This window comes from Opisthocomus hoazin, chromosome 9 (genome assembly GCF_030867145.1).
Source record: "Opisthocomus hoazin isolate bOpiHoa1 chromosome 9, bOpiHoa1.hap1, whole genome shotgun sequence".
Classification (NCBI taxonomy): Eukaryota; Metazoa; Chordata; class Aves; order Opisthocomiformes; family Opisthocomidae; genus Opisthocomus; species Opisthocomus hoazin.
The window spans coordinates 9,175,206-9,191,575 of NC_134422.1; the positions used below are offsets into that span (position 1 = coordinate 9,175,206).

A 16,370-nucleotide genomic window follows, 5' to 3' on the forward strand; every position below is an offset into this window, starting at 1 on the left:
GGTTTTTTTCCTTCTGCTTTCCTGAATACTAGGGGAGAAGTAAAGGTTTTGGTGTTACGTAGAGAAAGACTTGCTGTTCGTGGTGGGAGCTTGAGAGTCCCTCGACGGCTCACGACAGACTGGGTTCCCTCTGAGCTGAGAGCCTGGAAAATTGAGGCTGCTGAGGATGTCCAGGCTTTCTTGACATGAAGTTAGACACTGTTCTTTGGAACAAGTCACATCTCTGAGAGTTTCTTGGCTGTTCAGTTTCCGTAACCAGTTTTGCTGTAAATGAAGGAAGGATAGACTTGGGCATGTGAAACCTCATGGAAGCCGAAATCCTGGCTGGTGCTTGGGTGGTGTGCGCAGCGGAGCAAGCTTTGCGCTGGGGGACTTCTCTACAAATCCTGCGTCTCTAGTCTTCACGTAACGCCTGTACAGCTTCGTGCTGTTGAGTGAAGTATTTTTGAGTTGAGTGTCCTCTGATGTGAGAAGTTATGATAGGATTGCGTCGTTCTGTTTATCTTCTGAGTTTTGACCTGGTAATGTAAATGAGTACAAGATCCATGAAAAGCTAATAATCTTCAATAAACAGCAAAGATATGTGAGATGAGAACTCCAGTGCTATAAAAATAAGGTAAGGGGAAGTATCAGCCTGTGTTTTGTTTGTTCTGCAACTTTTTTGCTATCTTGTACTGCACCTTGAAATTAGTTTTCTTTTCTAACATTCCAGATGAGTTATTTCCACAGATTTTCAAATTGTAAATTCTATTTATTATAAATATTTCAGCACTGTGATGTTCTTGCAGTTAGGATTTCAGTTGGATATCTTGTCATGACCTTTCGTGGGTTCCAGTCCTCATTAAAATGTTCTCTTTTGGGATGAATTTTCTCTATGTTGTGTCATCCCAGAAGTAATTTTTTGGTATGGAAAGCATGAACAAAATAATTCCTTAATGGAATATGGAAAAAATACTCTTCCAGGATTTTAAGAGTATCTTTAGCTTGCCAGTAGCTGAAGTGGTTAGGGAAGGAGGGGGAAATGCTTCGTCCTTAACATGGAAAAAGGAGTTGTGCTAGATTTTGAGTAGTGTTTTTATATATATATATATATATATATATTTTTTTTTTAAATAATTGCAAATAGATTCTGAAGACACATGATGACCTGTGGTGTCTCTTAAATGATTCTAATGCATCACAGTCCGTGTTGTAACACTAAATGCACAGAGCGTAAGATATATTTAGGAATAATAGGAATTCAGTTTGAAATGAAAGCATCCAAGATGCATCCGAGATGCACGGCACCTTCCAGTCCTCCTGTTTCTGCTTCTGTTTTCCTGTGTCCCACTTATGCTTGATATATATAAAAATATATTTGATATATAAAAAAAAAAAGGGAGAGGGGCAGCATTTCTGAGTAGAGGACAAACCCACCTGCACCCATGGGCTGAATCTGTAAAGTGAATGATAAATGAGCCACATTCTACGTGCAGCAGAGCTCAAGCTCGTGCGTGCGGGCAAGCCTGCGCAGCGGCTGAGACCGGCGTGAGGACGGGATTGAGGGAGGGCAGGGGTGTGGGTGCGCGGGGTGGGATGGGGCAGGTTCCCTTCTGGTTCCGTGGTCGCGGTTAGTACCTGGCTTGACCATTCTGACCAAAAAGTGTGTTGATTGCATGAGTCCGATGGCCACTCGCTTGCCTAAATTAGTTGAAAATACGGCTTACAGGAGTTCAGATACACTGTACAAGTTCCTGAGTAGTAACCCATCCTCTGTATTATGTTACAGGCACATATAAGAAGCTCTGTTGTTGGTGTTTTAGTTCATGCAATTTAAAAGTTTCAACATAATATTTCAACATTTAGTTTCATCATTGCAGACTTTCTTTGGGAAATGCAAAAATGCTTTGACAATTTCAAACAATTTTTTTTTTTAACTTTAATTTTGGACAAACATTCTTCATTTAATGACTTGAAGGGAAAAATGTTAAAATTCAAAGGTAGAATAACTAAAATTGTATTTCAGTTTGTCCTCAATAAAATGAATGAGTTATTTTCTGCTCCGCGTTGGAAAAGAAATTTCTATTGCTTTAATTTTTGGTTTGTTTTAGTCACTGAACTAAAATATATATTTAGGTGTACCAATCTAACAAAAATTATCCTTGGGTAGATGCTTAAAAAAGTACCAATTTGATTACAAGCTTGTTAGTGTCCATAGCAGGATTATTTTAACCATCAAAATGAAGCATCTGTCCTTTCCAAGTGCTAGTGCTGATATATTGCTTTTCTCTTTTTTTTTTTAATCAATTGTCAAGGAGGATTATATCCAAAATTGAAAAAGTCATTGTTTCGTCTGCTGACTTACTGTAGGGTATAACGTAATAAATTTTTTTCTTTTTGTTGTGATCATGAGTTTGCATTTTTAAGACTGGACATGGAAAAACTCTAGATAAATTTAGTTTGTTTTTTTTCCTTTCCCTGGGGGTTTCCTTTTTCTCTTTATTATTCTGTTGTGGTCATCGCAAGTGTTTGCAGCTGTGCACAGGATGTGTTTTGGCGTGCTCAGTCTGTAGAGAGCAAGATGCAGACAGGAGGTTGTCTGTTGATAATTTATTTTGATTATACCCTGCTATCAATGAGTGAGTTCAAGTTTTAGTTCTTTAGCTGATGCAGTATCTCTTACTTAGCTGTTTTTTCAGTATTAGCATTTTATTTGTCATGACTTGCATTACATTTATCATGCTGTTTATCCATCTGCAAGAGCTTTCACAATGTGATTATTTGCATATTTGCAGCCAACTTCAGAATCTTGGTGATCTTATAAAATGAGACTTGCTTTTTATATTGAACAAAATTCAGTGGTAGGTTTTTGTCCACAGCTTAGTGGGGCACTTTCTTCTACAAGACAACTGTTTCCAATTGGAAGCCGTCTTTTATTAAAAAGCGTGGTGTAACATGATAAATATGTAAATTGGTGTTTTAATGCAAGCCCGTCCCTGATGGAAGACATTTGCTTACCTGCTGAAATGCTGGAATGGTAAGCAGTGTACTGGGCAGACTGGAAGTGTGCTGAGACAGCTCCCAGCAGCACATGCTGCGTGCTCCTTCTCTCCTGTCCGGGTTCGGTTTGGCCTTGCCCTCTGCTCGGGTTGGTGTGATGTGGGTGATCGGGTGGTAGCTGTTGGTTCAAAGCCGGAGCTCTCAAGTGCTGAAATTGTGCAAACAGCGAGCACAAATGCTCAACTTCTTTTTTTTTTTTTTTTTTTTTTTTCCTTAATGTGGAGTAACGTTACAGTTTTAGCCACTGTATTGCATTGTTTGGAAAAACTTCCAAGTTAAGTCAGACTTATATCAGCTGTGGCTCTTTCTGCATCATATGACTCAGATTTTTTTGCCTATTTCATCTCTTCAAGTGCAAGATTTTGTTTACTTGGCAATTACGCATTTGTTGATTCAACTGATCCTTCCATGTTTTATCTGTTGAAAAGTATGTATAGTTAATCTATTCTCTTGGTTTTTTTTCTTCCTGATAAATGTTTGTGCAGTGTTCAGCTCATTTTGGGCAAATGATGTAGAAAGTTACCAAATTAATCTCCACCTTACAATAATGACTTATGCTATTAAGTAATTAGTCATGCAGACTTCCAAACTTTTGGGGCATTCTTTCCTCGTTTTTTAGAAATATCACATGGAGTAGTCAGGTTGTGGAAAATGCTCAGAAAACCTGCATAAAAATTAAATATAAATTGATTACAAAGCCTAGCAGTATAGGTTAGTATTGTGTGGGTGTGGTGTAACACAGAGGCACTGAGACACTTGTTAAGATGAGTTAGTCTAGAAGTCTCCGAGGAACCAGTAAGTAAAAAGAGAGCATTCTGCTGTTGCCAACACAAACTACTTTCATTATACAAAGATAATATCTGAAGCTGTTTGCCCTTCTTACTTTGAGGAAAATGTAGTCAAAGAAAAGCTAACTTTATCTTCTGTGTTAAAGTACATGTCAGCATTAAATATTTGAAGTGGATTTTACAAATATAAATACAATTGACTAGGGTCACGAATTTAGATGGTAGTATCATCAGAATGCCTGAACTTGGATTTTTGTAGTCTTAAACACTTAAATACGGTCTGGTTTTCAAGTACACTTTTCATGACTCAATCGTAAGTGTTTTAGTAATAAATGCATAGCATCTTCCTGTTTACTTTGAGGAGAGAACTTTTCCAGAGTCAAGTTACCAATGCTGTTATTTCTCTAAAGTTTTGATGCAAGTAAACGTAGAGCAAATTTGAAAGTAGATTCTCTTCTACTCCATCCAAATGTTAGTAAAATTAGAAGCTGCCCAATGTGGTAGCTTCCTCTGTTCCCCAGGCTGGTGTAAAAACTGTCACCTGGAGACTCTGCTTACAATGCGTGTGGATTTGTTCTGAATGCTGTGTAGCACAGGCTGCTGTTGCCTCTGCGTTCCTGTTAGTCACACACCGCGAGGGTTCTGGTCTGGCTATTTGTGGCTATGACTTGCGGGTTTTTCTACTCTGTTTAGGTAGATTTTACTAGCAAGCATGACAGTTGTGTCTGTGCTTTGAGTTGTAGATGTAGCTGCTGATACAAAGCAGCACTGGATAAATATTCTAGACAAAAATACGGATGCTGTTAAAGATAAGAACCTTTTCTAGAGGTGTGTGTGGGGGTCCCATTTAGGAAAGAAGTGTTTATTAGAAGCATTTCTCTTTCAAGCTGCTTTTGAGGTCAGTTTTTAAATTGCACGCCACTTCAATCTGCTTATGGTTTGTTTTACTGTGACAGTTACAGCATGTGGAAAAGAAGGTTTGTTGTCAAGGTGAAAGTTCTTGTTTGAGGGGACCTATGTTTTTTGGGGGGAAATACTATGAGAAAATAGTTTCAGATACACAGTAACGCAGTTAATCGCAAGGCCAAGGGTGCATACGGCCAGATTTGTAACATCTCTGGTGCCTAGGGGTCCCATATGTCATTGGAATATTCCCTTTTACCATCCCTTCATCTGTCTCATCTACCACTTAACAAGATTCTTCATCTGAGAGCACTTCTAATGTTGTGTGCTTTTTCCATTTACAGAGGTAATTCTTTGGCTTTCACTATTGATTACTTAAAACATTTTTGATCAACAAGTGTTTAAATCTTGACCGCAGCAGTTGCTATTTAAAATGCAAACTAGTGACGTGTAACAGGTTATATATATGTATTAGCTAAAGGTATAAAAATATGAAAGGCATGACTCATTTCAAAGTCTTCTGCTATCTTGTGTTCTATCAAGGACATTTGAAAAGAGATAGTAAACTAATTTGTTAATACAAGTCCCATTTTCCTAATATAGTCAGTTCCTTCAGGGACTTCTGATCTGATGCTGCTTAACCAGTTTGCACCTGATGCTAGAGCTGGGACCTTTTGTAAAGGGGCAGAATGGCTTTCCTCTTGCACCATCATTTTCCCATGATTTCTCTTTATGGGGATTTGGAAAGTAAATACTCCCTAGGCTTTTCAGTCTTATTTGATGTACAAGAAGGATGATAGAAGAAAAGCAGCAAATAAAAACAAAGGCTTGTTCAGGCTTTTCAGTCTCATGAGGCTCTATGCATGAAGACTAAGGGCTCATCCATGTTTCAGAAGTTTTCCACTTCTTTTTAATGCAGCTTTGTTATCGAAAGACATAGATACAGTGGTTTTACTGTCCCATCTTATAAATTCTGTCTACATAGAATTTATCCACTTAACAGGAAAGGATATTGAGCGCTTTTTGATGAAGTGTTTGATGGACAGACTGTCTGTAAGGTGCTGGAGACTGAAAAGCAGAATCCCTTTCCATTCTGTTTAAAAACTTGGAATTTTTTGTTATTTGATTTATTTCATGCTCTTTTGAATATATTAATGCATATGTGTGTCCTCCTTTGAATCTCCCCACTTTCTGAGCTCCTCTGTAGTGCCTTCTATAACTTGGTCACTTAATTATAATTTTCCTAGAATTAAGGTAACTTAGCCAGCAATGAATTTTGCTGTTGTATGCACATCTGCAACAAAGAAATAGCATGCTTCAGCGAACTTAAGTCACATCCGCACCATCTTGCATGCTTCCACACAGCGGCCTGCTGTGAAACTATGAAATTCTGAAATCATAAAATAACCTTTCTTGGTTTTGCGTGTTTACTCTTGAGCCATTCATAATAATGTAATTTTAAGATATAAGTAATGCCTGAAATTTCATCAGATGAAATACTAGTCTTGTGCAATCATTTTAACTATTTCTCTGTAAAATTAGTTGTGCAGCAAAATGTCAAGCTGTGATGGAGATCTGCATACACAAAGTTTGTTTTAGCAAGCAGAATCATGAACAAGTATTGTAACAGACCTTGCTGGTGCTCAGGTAGTATATGTGGAGAATTTATTCCTGTGGTCTTGAAAGAAATGAGGTTGAGATTGGTTTTAAATGGTGAGATGGTTTGCAGACTGTGCTAGTGAAGACAATTAATGCACAAAGGCAACAGACTTTTCTTTGCTGTGCTTTGTTTTATGTAATTGAGGCCTCTGATTGGAGTTTCTCTTTATTTTTGGTTGATCCAGAGAGACGGCCCCGTGCAGCCATTTTCTCAGTTACATTCTTTGGGTTAGACCCACAAAGGAGGTTTCCTGCTGTGGGGTGAAATCCAGGTCTGTGCATTTGGCTGCTCAGCGTGGGATTTGGAGAAGCTAGCGTGTAAGTGGGAATTGTCTAAGCAGGACAACAGAAATGCCAGGGTATATTTAAAACTTCTAGGTCTTGGGCATCTGAGTTCAAACAGCAGGAAAAGAGTTTAATCAAATTATAATTCCCGGGCGTGAAACTCCTGGACTCCAGTATCTATCACATTCAGAAATTACCAGGGATTGCTTCTTCTAGACTACCCATCTGTTTTTGTTTCTTTTGAATGGCCAGTATGCTCTTGTGTGCAGCTGATCATGTGTGGTGATAACTTTTGACTCCCATTGGCACAGTAGCACTTGCAAAATTCAGAATTTCTTCCAGGAAGCAGTAGGTGGCATGTCTGTAAGGTATCCATATCCATGGCTGTATGGTCATGGAATAAAATAATTAAGCAGTGTTTAGAGTAGGGATCAAAACTCTAATTGTACACAGAAGACGTGTGTTCTGGTTACTGGGCAATCATCTTGCTACCTTTCGTTGACCTTTGTTTCTGGGAGTCTTTTCCATGTGGCTTCAGGAAAGAAATGCAAAGAACTGTCACTTCAGGAGGGTGTAAGCAAATGGCAAGTGGCTCTTATGGGAAATGGGAGATGTGGTTCGCAACCCATTTGGATGGAAGAGGATGTGGAGCACAGATCTCTTGCCACCTGAGCAAGTGTTTTGCGTGTTTAGCTCTTACAAGAAGGCAGTGTCAGCTTCAAAGAATAAACGCAATTTAACTTGGCATAAAGCCTAATCCCATCACTGAATGTTAGACTGACTTGGAGCGTGACTCCTTGGACGGGTCCCACATAGGACTTTGTAGAGGTCTGTTCAGTTTGAGAAGCCTTGCTGGGTTTGGTCCACAGGCTGTGCAAACCTGCCTCCTGTATACACAAAAGCAGAATTTTAGGACTTAGGCAAGCTGATACATATACTGTACAGGTTACGGTACTTGGGAAGCCCACTGCGTTTGCAAGGTAAGATACAGGGCAATGAATGTGTTGCATTTTGGGTGAGAGCCTGCACAGAAGGATTGCTGTGGCTCAGGTGGTGGGCGTAATTCAGAACCATCGTGAAGAGACAGTGATTTGATGAACAAAAACAACAGGAAAAAAACCCTCTGAAAAAAATATCCTTCTATAAATATTTGTTTTTCTAACTTTATGCACCTTGAAGGTAAACCAGAGAGACACCATTTTGGTTTGACCCCAGTCCTGACTTTCTTTCCAGAGGGTTTCAGGTTAGTTACTTCCACTCCCATTACTCCTTCTTCCCCAGAGAAAAGTGATTCTTTTATTTATTTTTTAAGTTGCATCATATCTTTCCAGTGGGGCCAGTGTTGGAGGTATATCTTATTCCAGTTTGTGTGTGCATTTGAAAAAAAAGTGTCCTGTGCATGTAATTGCTTTTAGTCCAGGTCATTAGGAGTAGCTGAGGGGTAGGCTGTAACCTGGATTTACTCTACAGAAGTGGAGGATCAGGTGACATGTGTTCTCTAGTGCTGTTGTCTGCTTTTGCTTGGCTAACTCGTTGCGTCTTTTCATGGACCTCTCAGCAAAGTGACAACGATACGGCTTGTGTTGGGCCACCCCGTTTCTGTTGTACTTCTTGGAGCAGCTAAACTAATGCATTGCCCACTAAGCAGTTGTCCCCTTATTCCTCATCCTTTTTGTTAAAATTGCAGTTATGCTAGAACTAGGGTGTGTAATTTGGTAGAACATATACAGATTCCATTTGTTGTGGACAGGAAAGAAGTGGAGCAAAGGCGCATGGTCATGGTTTGTGGTTTGCAGGCAGAGGTTCTGTTAATGACATTCTCATCAGAAGTTCTTACCCTAAGTGCTGTTTCCTTTTGGTTTTAAAATTGTCTGCGTGACTAATATGTAAGTAACCTTCAAGTGCCATTGCTTGCATGTCATAGCCTCAGAAACATCTGTGCTAGGTGAGAGCGCGCATGTAAGAAATCCTGTTAGTGTTGTGGAGAGCCTTTTGCCTGTCCTTCCAGAGATCTCTCAGGCACATGAGTCCAGAACTACTTTGCAATTTCAGGGTGTGAGTTTGAGGCAGATGTGACTCTAGTGATGTTTCTCCACTGATACTTGAGATGTGGATTAGTAGAGTTAACTTAGAGGGAGCCTTGACTAGTTGCTACCCCACCCCATTTGTGCTATGAATGTCCCCTATGAAAAAGTCGTGTTTTGTTTGTCACATCATTCCGCCTGCATAGGCCGGAGGATGGTGTGTGAGACCCCACTGCCTTTTGGAGACGACGTTGCAGGGAAGTCACTGGGGGATATCAGCACCACGTGTATCTACACTGATAGCGTGTTGTATGGCGCTCTGTATACCTGCAGGCACCTATGTATCAAGACTTTGTGGACAGCTTTTGGATACTTTGTAGCTTATCTTGTAAATCTTCAGGTCAGGATTATCCAACAGAATTTTTTGCCATGTTTGGGTTTTTTTGTGCGTGTGTTTGTTGTTTTTTTTTTTTTTCCCCCCTCCTTTTGTACTTAAATGAGCTAATAACGCCTACAGAAACACTGCAGGTAGCTGAACATGGAGAAATAAAGGAAAACATCTGAAAGATCAAGGCTGAATTCAGGTTTTCACCTTTGGGATTTTGTAAATCATTTCTGTGTTACAGATTTTAATAGAAATCTGCTTATACTTTTATACTTATCTGTACAGTCCCTTGCTCTCTTACTGCTGAGTGCCCCAAATTTTCAGTGTGGGAAAGCTGAGTTAGTGTCTCATTAAATGATAGGTGCCTGGCTGTCTGGATGGAAGTCCCTCCTGCCACTCTTCAGTCCTATGCAGCAAGCAAGATGAGCTGTGATTTACTGGGAAGTTCTGACCCAGTATTGATACTGCCTTATGATATGTTTAATATCAGGATTTTTTTCAGTAGTGGCAGTAACTGCGGCTCCAAAGACGGCAGGGTGTGCCTCAGTCCCCTGTGAATCATACATTAGTCAGCCACACTTTGCCCTGTATGAGCTGCCTGTGGAAACTGTATCCTTGTGAAATCTAGCTTGCCCATGGTATCCTTTTTTTCATATGATTTAAATATTTACTTCAAGTGACGGAATAGATCTGATCAGTCTGAATAACGCCTCATCTTTTCAAAAGTAAATAAAAATCACCGCTTTTATTAGCGCGTTTGGAAAACTATAGATTTGTATTCCCTTTTGTTCGTTTTTTTAACGTACCTTTATTGTCTTGCCTATCGCTTTTTTTCTTTACTCCATTTTAACTTGAGAGTTTCTGTATACATTTAGTTATGAGAGTCAAGCTTACTGTTTGTGTGTATTACCGTAGTCCCTGGCTGCCGTGGAGTGGAAGGGAGAGTGTGGCAGGGAGGTCTTGGTACACTAGAGATGTGCAGTCTTGTGTTGAAGACTGCCCTGGAGGCTTATGGTGATAATGCTTTAATATTCAGAGACCAGAAGCCAAGTGGGATTCCTCCCCCCCCCCCTTTTTTTTTTTCTTTTTCCATTTTTGGAAGCTTCAAAATAGGACATTTTTTTCAGGAGACAGGAGAATTCTTGCTGAGTAGGCCATAGTATTTTTAGATATGCTGATTTTGTGTCTGAATACGGTCTCTTTATGTAAAATGCATCTTTCATTTCACTGTTTTTCTTTCAGTCTGCTGGCAGCGTGTGCTGGGCAGTCTCCCATGCCACAAGCAGCTGGGCAGCCTCTTACCTGCAACAGTTTAGCTTTTGTTTGCTTTGAAATACTAAGTTTAATAATAAATGGTTTTAACTTTTTTGCTTATTAAGGCATTTCTGATCTAGTTGTAGGTTTATGTAGCCTTCAGGCTCTGTAAGTTCTCTGTAGGTTTAGCTTCAAAATCTGTGTGCCACAGTTCCTGATTTGCAGGGGAAGGTGGAGGGAGAGTCAGTATTTGCTGGCTTTTTATTAATTTTCTTGAGGAACTAAAAGCCTCTTAAAACAATATTGGTACAGTCAACAGTTTTATTCTGCATGACAGGTTATAGGGGCATCGGATTGTGGAATTCTTGATATTTCTTTTTGGAACTAGATATTTAAGAAGAAAATTTAAAAATCTTGTAACTTGAGTCTGCAAAATCTGAGTTGCGTGTCCTGAGTTCAGGCACAGACAGTGCATAATGCTGATCTCTTAATCTCTTCTGGAGTGAATTTCTTTCTGGTACTTGGTTTGTTTTTTCCATTATTTGTCTTGTTTTGCCTGTGAAGTTTTCTTTTTCAGTAAACATTCCTGTTGACCAATATGAAGTTGTTTTTTTTTTTTTTTTTTTGCATGACTACTTGCAATGGTTACAGTCTGTTACAGACGAGATCAGGTTCACAGCTTTAAAAATACATCTCTTGCAAAGCATTTCTGGTGCGAGATAGGTCTTGTGCTAACCACTTGGTTATTCAGAGAGAAATACACCTTCCAAGTACGTTTCTCTTGGCCCAGTGCTAATGTGTGCAATTAACGTAAAAGATATATATTGTCTAGGTGTTAGCGGACGTGGGAGCAAGTTGTGAACCGCTGCATCAGTAGCATCATGGCAAAACCTACCGCAGCAGCACTCCTAGCCAGTAAGCCCAACCTCTTACTCTCTTTGTTGCCAGGCATTTTGCTGAGTTCCTGACGTAAATTTATGGATTGTTAAAGTTAGTACTGCCTTATACCACCTAAGGTCTTCCAGGTTTGTATCCGAGTGATGAAAATTGTAGAGGTGCTACGATAGTGTTTCATCCTTTTGCTGATGATGCTGGTTTAGCTAGTACAGCTGTCTGACTGTGTAAAGAAAATGAGAACTTTGTCATGCCTGTGTTTGGTAAAAACTCGTGCGTAGGCTGTAACTCTTGAATGTAGTGTGCGTTTTGGTCTGCACGTTTTAGGATTTGCCTGTGCTGTTGTTAACTCTTCTGTCACAACATTTCTCACAGCTGGATGGTTTTGGTACTGTGAGTTCTGTAGTTATTTTTTATGAATACGTTGGTTATTTTTCCAGTTTTCTTGCATCATGACAATGAAAGTGATATGTATATCCCTAACTCATTCTGGAAATTGGGTGGGTGAAGGTGTGTAGTTCTTTTCAACTTGCTTTCCTTAGTCTCATTAAACACGTTTTCAAGACTGCTTTCCATTTGTTAAATAGAATTTCTTTTGCTGTGACTGTCATCAGCTGTCAGTACTTGCTACCCACTATAGTACACCACGGGAAATGCTGGTGAAGTAATGATGGCCAGCCCTGCCGCGTGCCAGCTGGCAGTCCGTGGGCAAGGGAATTTTTTCCCCTGTAGTTAGGAGTTACGAAAACACTTCTACCATTAACACTTATTATATGAAAATATTTCTAAAGAAATTCTAACTGCTGAGCAGGGAGGAACTACTCTGACTCTAAATACTCCTAAGCATTGATAAATTGAATTACTATAGAACACAAAGCGTGTAAAATTCTACTAGAGGAGGAGATAACAGTGATGCTTGACTTGTGGCAGGGAGCATTGTTTTAACTTTCAAAACGAGAACTTGTTTGTTTGGGGGATCTTGGTTTGTTTTTTGGATTCTTCTAAAGGAAATCAGTGGGTCTTGTTGATATGGGAAGAGAGGTATGTTCATTAAAGAAGGGAGAAATCTTTGGTATTTGTGGTATTAAATATCGTAATAACCTAACCTTTCTTTGCCTCAACAGGTATACAAAGCTCGGATATGCCGGTAATACTGAACCCCAGTTCATTATTCCTTCATGTAAGTATTTGTTACTTGTGTATGAAAGCTGAAGTTACACTTAGAGTTTATGTTACAAACTATGTAAATAAAACAGTTAAAATTGAGCCACTTGGAAAGACCTCTGAGTGATGACAGAGTGGCAGCATGGCTCTGTTCTGTTTTGCTATGGATGGTCAGTTTAGAAAGATACATTCATTACAATAGTATACTAATATTTCTAGTGAAGTTAATTTATTGGAAATTGGAATCATATTAAAATACAGTAGCATGGCTATATTTGCTTTTTAGAAGGTTCTTCCCCTATTAGTGATTTATCAGGTAAAACTTTAGTTGATTATAACTAGAGAAAAAAATTAAAAATTGCATGTTTTACTGTCTTTAAGGTTTAAAATGTTATTCTTCCCGGGTATTTTTTTGGTATTTTCCAGCTGCATTCCTTAATTTAGTATGCTTTTCAAATAGAACAAGAAAACATTTCGCCGTTTTCTTTTTCCTGTGTAAAATTGCTTATTTATTTGCTCCCTGTCTTCTGAACTGTTTCTCCCACTTGAAGTGGTGTGGCTCTACTCTAGAGAGTGGAACTCAATCAACTTCCTTTAGAAATGCTTCACCTCCTGACCTCCTACACCACTTGGCATTCGGTCGTTACTTACCTGCGCCAGAGTAATCATGTATTACATCCTGGTAAAAGGAATAATTAGTACACCCAGTTTTCCTTATAAATGCAACAAGAAGAGAATTAGAACTAATAGTACTTAAGCATAGTCACTGTAAAATAGAACTTGGTAATTCAGGCTCTGTGTTAATTTTCCTAGAAAACATGATTCAAAAAAGAACCTTCGTGGAAAGCTAAGGTTAATTCACTTCATAGATTCTTCTGTTTTCATACGAGTTAGAGAATCCTTTCAGTCTCTTCTATATTGGCTTCTAGTATGTAGTTCTTAATTTGTTTGTTTTTTTCAGATGAATTTCATTTGATTTGTCTTGGTGGCATATAGAATATACAGTTTTGTTTTTCACACAAAACCTAGTTTTAGTATTAGGTTTAAGAAGTTACTGAACCATTGGAAAAAAACTTACATTGCTCTTAAACATCATAGCAGTCTTTAAATTAAAAATGGGCAAATGGTTATTTTATTTAATTTCAGATAAACAACATTTATATACTTTTCTGCATCTTCAGATTTGGTTTATTTAATTTTAAAATTAGTTTCTTCTTCCAAAAAAGAAGAGCTGTCATGACACTTTTAAACAAATTCTGGAAATGAGATGACCTGTCAGGTCGTTAAGCGGAGGTATTTGTACAACAGGGATGCTGTTAAAGTAGAAGACAAAAGGGAGAAATGAGATTTTTTGGCAACTTTTTGATGCAGTGTGGTGTATTTAAACATAGTTCTAGTCGAGATGGTCCTACAGCTGAAATGGTCGTTGACTGCAGTTCTTTTAAGGAAAAAGGCATTTTTCTCATTCATGTTGTAATCCAAGTTAGATGATTACACTAACTGCACAAGTTTGCATGAATCCTCTGTCTCAAATGAAATAAAATGGCACTGGTGTAATCCACATTAGAGAAATGAAAATAGACTATAGCAGTACCTAGTTTCAAAGCAAAATCTTAGAAAACCCTGTGGATCTTTTCAAAGCACTTTGGTGTCTGTAATTTGCTTAATGTTATCCGCAGTGGAAAAAAGTTTTGATTTTTTTTTTTTTCTCCTTTGACTTCCAGCAATGGTGGTTGCATGTTACCAGTTTGATGCTCTAAAAAATGTCTGCTGTTAAACAGGTTCGAGCAGCGTTCCTTCTGCCTTGTTCTCTTGCTGCTTATCTTATTCACTCCTGCTCTTAACAAATTTTTATCTCCTACTCCTCTCTTAGGATGTGTTCTTCATTTAATTCTGATTATGCTTCTGTAGAGATGACAAATGCTTGCTTGAAAAGTGAAGTAAATGAGAATATATTGGGCCAGTTTTTTGAAGAGACTTGGGTTCACTGCTTTCTTCCCTGGCTGCTTTTTAGATCTTAGCAGATCATTATTTATGCTTAATTTTTATTGACTTAATCCTTTTTTCCTGCTGTATGTTAAAATAAGAGTCAACTTCTTTCCATTACCCAGTAGTCCTCTTGATTTGTCATTTATTTCAGTTTTGTGAAACTGTGAAACAGTTTACGTGTTAGATCCTGCTTTTTTTACTTTCAAAAGGAAAAAATAGTTTGAGTAGTGGTTAAGCACACAAGTTGATTTGATGGAAGTATGTCCTCTTTTTCCTAAAAGCTCTTAACTCTTGTGTCACGCAAACCAAAGGTGAACGCTCCGAGACACCGCTGGAGTGCTGCCCATCTTCAGACACCGCAGTAGCCTAGTGCTGCTTGCAGCAAGCTTTATTTTCCTGTTTGTATTTTCAGGATATAATTCTTGATTCAAGCTGTTTCCTTCTCATTTCTGACTGTCAAAGCCAGGACTGGACAGGCTAGCCTCAACAGCAGCAAAATGCTGAGCGCTCGCTCTCATCATGTTTTAGGCTTGTAAGAGGGTGACACCACTTTGACTTGAAAGTTTCTATAATCCCGTGGCAAGTGATAGTGTTTTAACGTAAAACTTCTTGAAGATAACATACATCTGGACAGAAAAATTTCCCAAAATGTCTGAGCTCTGTAACAATGACCTGAAAAGTATTTAGCAAGATTTTTCTTTTCACTTGCAGCAGACACTGGCCTTGCAACATCTCCTTTCCCACAATTTTAGCTTCTACTTCCTATCTGCCCCCACCACGCTTTCGGCTTCCTCCAGCCATTTGCTTCCTCTCTGCTCTCCTGTAAGCTGCTACAGAAGTCACAGTATGGTTCAGTTTTCTTCCTGAAGAGCTCAAAATGATGTCTTCTGTTTTATCCTGTTTAGGCTTTCACAACATTTAACTTTGGCTGCGCAGCTCTGTTTTGATTGCTCTTTATGGGAAGAGCCGGGAGAAGGATGGGGAGCATCGCTGAACTCGGGGTGCTTTCCCCTAGCATGCTGTTGATTGCCAAATCCCATCGCTGGGCCCTGTCTCTGGTGGGCTCAAGCCCGCAGCAACTGCTCTCATAACTGTTTTTTAATCTTAGTTGTGAGCAAACAGCACTTCTTACTGGTGGTGAGAGTTAGCAAAATAATTCTGCCTTGGAAAGAGCTGTTGGATCACGACCTTTGAATATTTGAAGGTGATACTAATGCTTCTTGCATATATGAATTTCCTCATTTGTGCAAAAGATCGTGTTTAAAGGCAGTTAGTAAGGCTTGACAAAATACAGCAGGTATTGCTGGCACTGCAATCCCGTTAGCCTGGGGGCTGATGCAAAAGATGAGGAAAGGGAACATCTGTGTTCCTGTGATATCTAGTCGCTGATCCATCTTTCCAGGATCCTGTGTTTAGCCTTAGTCAGTATTTTTCTGATAAGAGCTTTTTTCTTTATTTATGACAAGTAATTATCCTGAAAGGAAGAAAATGCCAAGATGCAAGCTCTTAGCTGTTGCCAGTTATTCCTTGAAGTGGAGGAGACATTTTATAGTCTTTCTTAAATGAAATTCTCCATCCTATTCTTAACAATAAGATAGGAGTAGGGTTTAAAGGAAGAAATTAAACATAGACTTTGTGAAAATCTGTTTTAAAGCATCTGAAGGTGTGTCATGTGGCCATACAAATTTCTGTCCTTTTACAAATACTCCTTTTATTTCTGTATGCCTTAACATTTTCTCCTACTTCTTCCTTCCTGCCTTCTTTTGTGCATGTTCTTTGCTTATTTAGTTGTTACTCAGTCTCTTTTGTATGCCATATCTCATTTTCATAATATGTCCAGAAAACAAATTGATGCAAGTGAAGTAAAACATGCACTTATGTAATGGCAGCATGTTTTCTTTCTTGCTCTTTATAAAACTTCTGCAACTGCGTTCTTTTTTTATTATTATTAGAGGAGTGTGCAGAAAATTAGCACACTTGTTGAAT

The 16,370-nt window shown here is 38.8% G+C and overlaps 1 protein-coding gene across 2 annotated transcripts in view; it reads left to right on the forward strand.

Annotated features, from left to right (window-relative positions):
- Positions 1 to 16,370, forward strand: part of ACTR3 (actin related protein 3) — a 31,874-nt gene that overhangs the window by 4,051 nt on the left and 11,453 nt on the right. Inside the window, exon 2 of one of the 2 annotated variants that reach the window (XM_075430542.1) lies at positions 12,356 to 12,411. In XM_075430542.1, coding sequence (XP_075286657.1) covers positions 12,356 to 12,411 — 56 coding nt within the window. Of the gene's footprint in view, positions 1 to 12,355; positions 12,412 to 14,143; positions 14,177 to 16,370 lie in introns of those variants that run through there. The other variant, XM_075430543.1, reaches the window with a different exon arrangement.